Source organism: Mustela nigripes, chromosome 5 (assembly GCF_022355385.1).
Source record: "Mustela nigripes isolate SB6536 chromosome 5, MUSNIG.SB6536, whole genome shotgun sequence".
Taxonomy (NCBI): Eukaryota; Metazoa; Chordata; class Mammalia; order Carnivora; family Mustelidae; genus Mustela; species Mustela nigripes.
This window is the reverse complement of record NC_081561.1, coordinates 147,695,019-147,704,129: the sequence shown is the minus strand read 5'-3', so window position 1 is coordinate 147,704,129 and position 9,111 is coordinate 147,695,019. Positions and strand designations below refer to the sequence as shown.

Below are 9,111 nucleotides of genomic sequence, written 5' to 3'. Positions count from 1 at the left end.
GGAGGGTCCCGGAGGCCCTCTGGCCGGTCCAGCTCGGCTTCGTCGTCAGAGCCCCGGGGCAGAGGAGGGTCCCGGAGGCCCTCTGGCCGGTCCAGCTCGGCTTCGTCGTCGGAGCCCCGGGGCAGAGGAGGGTCCCGGAGGCGCTCTGGAGGAGGGTCCCTGTCTGAAAACCGTCCTTGATCTTCCCAGAGAGGACCCAAGTCTGCAGAGTACACGGTCTTGGTGTTACTCCATGCTCGAGAAGGTTCTCTAAGATTAAATCTAATCACAAAATTAGCCATATTAAAAGGTACCATGGACACAGCCCTCTGCAAAGTAGGATTTCTGTTTGTTTTCTGATGCTTGTACGAAGAAGAAGGAGAGTTGGGTGAGACCCACTGTAGCGAGCGGCCTCGCGGGGGGCGGCGTCCTGGGCCTCGACGTCCTGGAGGAGCCTCCACCTCTCATCCTGGAGGGTGGCCCCTGGGTCTGCTCGTGTGTCCCCCAGCAGGCGAGGGAACACCATGATGGGCACCTCTGTCTGGTCACTGACCATTTTGTGTTAAATGCAAACTTTCCTGTTCCAAATGAGGTGGGGTTCAGTGTTGGACATACACTAATGATGCCCTAATGGATTCTGATCCTTAAGCTTGATCCAAACTGGCACTTATCGAGTATTTCTTGTGTGTGGAGAGCCCCCGGGCTGGTGTGCAGGTTCTGTGCATGAGGCTCATTGCGCTGCGAGCTCCTCCTGTGGCAGGTTCGGAACAGTTCCAGCTCCACGGACACTAGGGCGTCTGCACCGCGGGTTCCATCTTCATCTTGTCAGAAAGAAATCCTTCTCCTGCTCTGCAGAAATAATTCACTCTGGAGGCTGTGGGAGAGGAAGAAAGGTTCCCACGCCGCTTTCTTAGGCTGAAGTGACTTGTCACTTCGCACGGGCCCTGTGCACCAGCCTTATGGATGTGCTGGTGTCGGCTCAGACCACAGGCAGCGTAGGTCCCCCTCACAAATGCCTCTTCTGCTCTCCTGCGCTCGCGATGGCGAACATCCGATGGGACAGCGGCCTGCGATTCTGGGGCGGTGCGCCCCGCGTCTGCGGGCTGTGGGGGTGGCTCTGCGGTGCAGCCAGACGAGGGCTGATATGGGGTCCAGAGAGCCGTTTAGGGGCAGACTCTGGGACTTGCTGGCTGGGTGGCCTCGCTAGCCCCCCTGCCTCAGTTTCCCCATTTCTGAGCCAGCAGTACGTTTGCCTTGCAGAAGAACGTGAAAGTTCTCGATAACCTGCGATGCAATGTGGGGAGTTGTTATCTATGATCTTCTTCTCGAATCCGTGTCGCTGCTCGTGTGTTGTCCTGTTAGAGTTCTGTCGGGGGCGGATGAGGACACAGTGGAGAAGGGAGTGGGCCTGCGGCATCTCTCAGGAGGTCGTGTGGCTGCTGTCCTTCGCTCGCTGCTGAGGAAGGACAGGTCAGCGTCCCCGTGAAGCCGGAGCCCCCGCGGACACCCGTGCCGGTGGCCAGGGGCCTGCGTCATGGCATCTGCTCTTCCTCAGCCGTGGCTGTGCTGCATCGCCGAACCGAGTCGTCCCTGCTGGCGGCCGAGGCTGCAGGGACACGGCGTGCTCTCTGGAGACCGGACTGTGTCCCCTGGGGCCGCGTCCCCAGGCGCAAGGGACTCCCGCGTCATGCCCGATGCACACAGGGAGTCTTGTCTTCTTTCTTTGTAGCAGAAACCACATGCGCGTGACTACCCAGTCCTGGCGCGAGCTCTTCCTTCTGTATTTGTTTCATGACTTTTAACCAGAGATTTTTTTGTTAAAATACTCTCGTAGGAAGCATGAGTGGGAGAAGCACGGCACCTGTGCCGCTCAGCTCGACGCCCTCAACTCGCAGAAGAAATACTTTGGGGGAAGCCTGGGTCTTTATGAGAAGCTGGAGCTTAACAGGTAGGGACCCCCGGGGGCCTGGTGCTCACGGGCTGCGGAGCCATCCTGAGGAATCCTAGCGCCTCCCACCCAGCCCTCCAGGTCAGTCTGGGCCATGGTCACATACAGCAGTCTTGGAGACGCAAGTACCTGTCTGGGCTCGGATGTCATCGGACGGCGAGGTGGCCCGAGGAAGCAAGACTGACCAAGGCATGCGTGTTTCAGCCGGGATTTTGGACAGAAGTGTGTTGCATTAACGTGGCAGGTTCTGTACAGACCGCCCATCTCAGAAGGTTTGCATCTCTGCTCTCGGGCTTCTGGATCGAGCAGGAGGAGGTGGTGGGCAGGGGTCCTCGAAGCCTAGAAACTACCTAGACCTCGTAAATACCCCCTCCAGATGGCCCTGTGGAGGGCCAGGCCCCCTACCCCCACCCAGGCCATGACCGAGAGCAGGGGCGAGGCTGGCCATCCGCCATCTGAGCGTTCCTGGTGGCCAGTGTGGGAGGGATTCCTGCTCTCCTTCATCTGGGCCGTCACACGATAAACCTGCGACTGCGTTTTAAAGACCAGGACAGGCAGTTAGTGTGCTTTCGTCGGAGTGAGCCGGGTCCCGTCGGGAGCCTCTGCTGTTCACCCTCGTGAAAGCTGCTGCGTCACATCTGCTTAGAAAGTGCGGGAGCCCCCATCGGTTCTCTGCATGTGTCCTCTACGTCCTGCACACAGAGGCGCAGCCAGTCCCCCGTTTCACTGTGATAAAGGGGGTGGGGTCCGGTGTTGGCGTGGGAGGGGCGAGTGCCTATGGGGAGAACAAGACGCCCATTGTGCACCGTGCACAGTTTCTGCACCTTTGGGTCTGTCTGCCGAGCCGGAAGATGACAGAGGGGTCCCCTCGAGGGCCGGGGGTAACACTCCAGCCGCGCCGCCCAGCTCCTGCGGGCCATGCTTCTCTGCAGGCTCTTCCCGCAGCAAGAGCAAGACCTTGGGGAGCATTTCCTTACCCCCAAAGTGTAGGGGATACTGAGCGCAGACATCCTTGGGGGAGCGAACCGGGAGTGTGTCCGCGTGTGGCCGGGCAGAGCGCAGTCCATTTGGGAGCCGCTGTGGGAGGAGACTGCGCCCGAGCGTTCCTGATGCACGAGCAGCGCGAGCTCCTGCTCGCTCCCCGGGTCCCGTTCTGCTCAGTCAGGCAGGAAGAGGGCATTGAATGGGGACTGCTGGAAGGTTCTATCTACAACATCTAAATCGTCCCTCCTTCACCCGACAGCTATTTATTAAGTCCCCTGGCTTACCCTTGTTGAGTCTCTGTGGCTCTCGTGGCACACGCGCGTGCGCGAGTCCTGGTGCCGGGGTTCCTGCAGCGTCAGAAAAGCCGTGGCGGTCGCTGGGGAGCCTGCTTACTCCTCCTGCAGAGACGACTCCCTGCGGGGCCATAGGACGTGGGGAGAGAGTTGTAAGGAAATGACATTCTCTCCCCGGTCCCCCAAGGAAAATCTAAAATCGCGGTACTCAGAAAATTAGGAAGTCAAAACATAAAATCCCTTGTATTTTTCTCTATATTATAAACCATCACTGCGGATATCTTTTTCTCAGAGGGAAGCTTGTCATATTAGCATAAACTAACAGTGTTTTACTCACTTTATAATATGAAGGTCACAAACCTGAAAAAAGGCGAGATACTGTGAATAGAAGATCTTTGATAACCTACAGACACAGGCCAGGGAATGGATGTCAAACTAATGGCAACACCGTAGAAAACAATATAGACTAACCTGGGCTGAATGCCGGACTTCCCCAAGTATCTCTCTCTCTGCCTCACTTCCTTGGTGACCTGACTCGGGCTTTTCAGCAATACCGCCCAGTAGAAATACAATGCAGACCCCACACGTAACTTAAAATTTCCTAGTACCTCATTAAAAGGAGCAAAAAGAAAGCAACGAGATTGATTTTATATTATTTATCCCAGCATAGCTAAAATATTGTAACTTGAAATAAATATTTTAAAATTTGCAAAGTTTTACAATTCTGGAACCTTTGAAATCTGGTGTTTATGCCGTACAGACAGTGTGAGAGCAGGCCGTGGGCATGTTTTGGTTTTTTAGGCTGTAAGGACCCTTGCCCACCACCAGCTCCTGCCGGGGCCGGGAGCACACAGCTGAGATCCAGCCACTGGGTGCCGCGCCGTCTGTGCAAACACTGGCTTGTTGACACATTGTATACTGTTGCCAGAAACCATAGCAGGAGGAGGCGTGCCCCGGGCAGGCTGGTTCCTTGGACAGTCCCATCTGACGATGCCCATGTCCAGAGAGGCAACCCGGGTCTCCCGTCGACTCCGGGGGCTGATGGCCTGGATAATCTAGGGAGGCATGCTGGGGACTCGAGTGTTGTTTTGAGACCATTAATCTGAGACTTGTTTATACCCCACGCCGTCATTTAACAGGTGAATTAGTCATATGGTATTTTGTTGGGACGGCTGGTCAAAACCATATGCTGAAGGAAATGATTCAAGTCTGTGGGTGTTGAATATATTTGAGGATTTGACCAAGTGTGGTTTTCTAGGATAAGCCTGGAATCCAGAATCCGTTGCTAACTGTGTTTTGAAACAGGCTTGGCAAAGTGGTGGTCACGGGTGTGCCTGAGACAGGCTTGGCAGAGAGGTGGTCACGTGTGTGCCGTTACCGCAGTGGGGGTGGGCCGTCTGGCCATGTTGCGAGGGCGCAGGCGCTGGAGAGAGAAGGAGGGTCAGCAGCGAGTGAGCCATGGGCAGGGGCGGTCGGCGAAGCCCGAGAACCGTTGACTTGCTCTCCTTGTGCCCAGATTTATTGCCCAAAGCAATAGAAAATAAGTGCTTTCTTTTAAGAGTGTCTTCATTTTTATTAGGAAACAGGATGTTTAAGAAGAACAAGAAAAGAAAATGTACGGTATTATAAGGCTAATTTTTTTTTATTTAAATTTTAGCATACTCCAAAAATTGGGAATAAAGCCATCTATCAATTACTACCAGGTAAGTCTTGCTTTCAGCTCCGTAACCGCATGTGTATCTGCTACCTGAGGAGCACACAGGTACTGTGCAGCCTAGTCCACGCCAGGCTTTTAAAGGGCCTCAGACAATCCCCCTCCTGTTAGACTCTTATGGTTCCAGAGCAATTTTATTTAAGTCTTGCTTCCTGGTGCGCACTGAGTGGGATCCAAAAGCTACGTAAATGATGATTTTGAAGCCTCGACTCACGGTCCCTCGGTGAGGCACGTGCTCCCAGCTCGCACAGGGCTGGGGAGTAGGTAGTTCAAAAAGCACATTCTGTTTTATGATATTTTGTTCGATGAAGAGGCATAAGATTTGTTTTTGTTTTCGTGATAAAACTAGAAATTTAAATAGCCCAGATCTTACTGTCTGGTAAGCATATACAAAAGGTAATCGCTTTCTACCCAGAAGAGCCTGTTCTTGTAAACAGAGTCTTCCTGGCTCACAGCCAGGCTGATTCCTTTACCATTGCTCGTGGTCACCCTCCATGGGCAGGTGTCCCCCCAGAAAGACACTGGGTGACCTTCGGAGCCTGGGGTCTGTCCTCTGGCCCTTTACCCAGTAAGCTGACTGACTCCTGGGTTAGAGAACATGATGCATTCTCTACTTAGGCTGATTTAATCTCCTGGGATTAAAAAAAGATTTGAAGTTACTGATTTTAGCGATCCGGGTTCCAGTCCCCTGCTAACACTGCGCTGTCACCTGGGCCTGTCACTCTCTGGCGTCTGTGCTCCGCCGTGTGGCCGGTTCCTGCTTGAGCCGGATCTGGACGGGGTCTGGATTTTCCCTTTAATTTCCTCCTGCACCGAGAGTGGGGGTGGGAGGGAATGGTGACCCTGGGAAGACCGTGTCCGCTGCCTCAGGAAAGAGAGGGCTGGCAGGGCCCCCTTGTCCTCGGCGTCCAAGTTCAAGCAGGTAGGGTGACTGTGTTTACATTTTTGCCCAGCACGTGTCAGTCAGACTGCTGCTTTCAATGGTCCCGGACGGCAAGTGTCCTGGGCTCCCCGTGGGTGCTGCAGGTGCTCTGTTAGGTTCAGAAGCAGCAAGAGCTGAGCTCAGACGCGAGTCCCGGCCTTTGGAAGTGGGCCTGACTTACTGCACGCAGCAGGCTCTGGGTGTGGACAGAAGCACGGGGCAGCGGGGAGAACAGAGCCTGTAGAGCACGTGTGGGGGCCACTGTGGTCTGAGGGGGGAGCCCAGGTGGGTGACAGCCTCTCCCTGTCCTCTCTTGTCTGCGAGCCTGGAGTGCCCGAGGACGGTGCCCTGTGGTCAGCCGTGCGGGTTGTGAGTGCGGAAGCTGAGTGTGCCGTCTACCGGAGCCCTTACACAGCCTCTGTCCCCGTAATTCTAATGCGTTTGATTCCATTTCAGATTTCAGATATTAAAGACGCCCTTGCCAGCATGTACGGAGTTGTACCAAAAGTGCAGTGTCTTCCTCCAAAACAGGTCAGATGTGCTCTGTTTCACTGCTCATTCTGTCTTTATCAGGAAGACAGGTTTTCAACATCCATGTGGTCACTGTAGAGTTGCCAGGGGCAGAGGTGTGTGTGTGTGTGTGGGAGTGTGAGCGCACAGGCAAATCCTGCGTGTGCTTTAAAATCGCAGTTGGTTTAACCCAGATTCAGAGGGGTACCTGCACCCCAATATTTACAGCAGCATTATCAACAATAGCCCCGCTGCGGAAGCAGCCCAGGTGTCCATTAGTAGATGACTGGATGAAGAAGATGCGGCCTCTGTTCCCTGTGGAATATTACGCAGCCATCAAAAAGAATGAAATCGTGCCATTTGCAATGATGCGGATGGAGCTAGAGAGTAAGATGCTGATCAGTGTGTGAGGCAGAGAAGGACGGATACCGTAGGACTTCATCATACGTGGAATTTAAGAAACAGAACAGATGAGCAAAGGAAAAAAAAAGAAACAAACCAAGAAGCAGACTCTTGACTCTAGATAACACAGTGCTGGTGATTAGCGGGCTGGGTGGGGGGTGGGGGAGCAGGCGATGGGGGTGAGGGGGGCACCTGTGACGCGCGGAAGTGGTGAGTCCCCGTCTCACACACCTGACACTGACAGGACATTGTGCCACCCGTACTGGAATTAAAAAAAAATTATGCACACGCACAGGCACACGATTGTCCTTCAGTGCCGTACTCAAACAGTCTGTTTCTCAAGACTTCTCTCCCACAAGAAGGGGCAGCGGGGCAGGAGCCGGAGGCGGCTGTAGGAAGCAGGTCTGCGTTAGGGATTTCTTGGGCTTTGTGTTGTCGGTCTCAGTCTCCACACGCATTTATCTAGTGTGCGGACGGACTCTCATTTCTTTTGTCAGCTTTGATAAGACTTTAATTCTTTTTGAGCAGTGGGGTTCCCTGACCTACTTATTCTACAAAACTGCTTCTCCCGGTGATGCTGTGATGTGTATGCCACAGGCACACAGTTGCACGTGTCTGAGGTTTGAGCGGTGTCCTGTCACCCAGGGCCGCCAGGCTGGCACAGGGGACGTCTGGGTGGTGACTGGGCTCTGAGCCCCACGGCCCCCTGCGGGTCACTGCGGGGGGTGGAGGCTTGTTGCTGGCCCCTGGAATCCCCCCTTGTCTCTTCAGGTTCTGAGGCCTGATGACCACAGAGCAGGGGACCCCCGAGATCCGGATTCTCAGGCATTTCTCATTTTCTGGGTTTTAGGGGGAGGAGGTGCAGACGATCGGTCAGATCGAGCTCTGCTTCACCAAGGACCTGCGGCTGCGGAACTGCACGGAGCCGGGGGAGCTGGGGGAGTCCGGGAGGGCCTGGGGCCCGGGGCTGGAGGTCTGTGAGGACGGCCCGGCCTTCTACCCGCCGCCACCGCAGAGCGCTCGCTGACGCCCCCAGGCCACCGGGACGTTATTTCGAAAAGCTGGAGAGAGTCACAAACCGCTGCTTGTCAGAAAGCAGCCGCCAGGTGAACTGTTTACAAGCGTCTCTACTGCACAAGCGTCTCTACTGCACAAGCGTCTCTACTTTATGGCTGTTCTGTGCTCCGTTTCCCCGCACGCCCATGAGCTGACTTCATGGCACCTGTGAGTCTGGCCCAGCATGGGTGCGTGGAGAGAAAGGAAGTCTCCACGCCCCGGTAAGGGCTTTGTGTTTGGAATAAAGGATGTGGATTTTCTTTTTCCTTTATTAAGGTCTTGGGCGTCTTAGACACAGCAGGGGCCCTTGGAGATGAACACACGGTGGGGACTCGGAACAGCTCTTGCCTGTCCCTCTAAGCGGCCTCCTTCTTGGTGCGGGGGTCGCGGGGACATGCCAGCCTGTTGTCAGGCCAGGAGGAGGCCAGCAGCGGGTGGCTGTCCCACCTCCTAGCTCAGGACCTGCTCACCCATGTCCGCTCAGTGGCCTGGTGTGGGCCGGAGAGGTGCCCCGAGGGGCTGCAGGGGACAGGCCGGCCAGCATCCCCACCCAGTCCGGTGTCGCTGAACATCAGCCCGGAGTCGGTTTGGGGTCCCCTCTGTGAGCAGGTAGCCCAGCTGCCACAATGTGGGGCTGCTGGTGAATGGGACTCAGACGTGCGGTGACACAGTTTGGCCCCGGGGGCAGCGGCTTGTCCCCCGAGAGATCACGCCTTCCTCTTTGTGCCAGAGCCGCTGAGCAGGCTCCCCACCCGCCGCACCGCACCTTCGTCTGTGGAGTGTGGACCCTGACGGGCTGCTGAAGCGCGGGAAACCCCCTTAACACGGCCTCTCCTTGCTCTTGGCCCTTCTGAAATGGAAGTTTCAAAACTTCTCCTTGGTTGGCCTTTGGCTCTGGGGGTTAAAGCTGAACCTGTCTGTCTGTCTTAATCAAGTTGATGCCTTCCTAGTTCTTTTATTCATCGAACACTTGGAATTGAATTGACTCTGGGTACTTCAGAACACTGACTTACTTAATCCTAAGAACAATTTTCAAAAGAACCATGTTTTTAACAGAAAACCTGTTGAATTGAGGGGCTGTGAGGTCATGCTATGAGGGATACTGATGTTTGTTTTCTTGGTTTAGGGTTAGTGTCAGTGCACAAGGGGGGTGGCTGATTCCAAGAGCAACAAGATTGCTAGTTTAAAAGATGCTGAGTTTCTCATCAAAGCAAGTCCCGATTTTATTTCCCTATTTCCCCGTGGGGTGAATCTGTATGTTCCCCGCAACAAAGGACCACACACTGCCTTACAGCCACAGAAA

The 9,111-nt window shown here is 54.8% G+C and overlaps 1 protein-coding gene across 2 annotated transcripts in view; it reads left to right on the top strand.

The window, feature by feature from the left end:
• Positions 1-8,079, top strand: part of RNASET2 (ribonuclease T2) — a 17,194-nt gene extending 9,115 nt beyond the window's left edge. For both annotated transcript variants that reach the window (XM_059401416.1, XM_059401418.1), the window contains exons 7-10: positions 1,814-1,927; positions 4,862-4,907; positions 6,297-6,371; positions 7,603-8,079. In XM_059401416.1, the coding sequence (XP_059257399.1) occupies positions 1,814-1,927; positions 4,862-4,907; positions 6,297-6,371; positions 7,603-7,779 (412 nt within the window). In that variant the 3' untranslated portion in view covers positions 7,780-8,079. The remainder of the gene's footprint in view (positions 1-1,813; positions 1,928-4,861; positions 4,908-6,296; positions 6,372-7,602) is intronic.
• Positions 8,080-9,111: the final 1,032 nt, after the last annotated feature.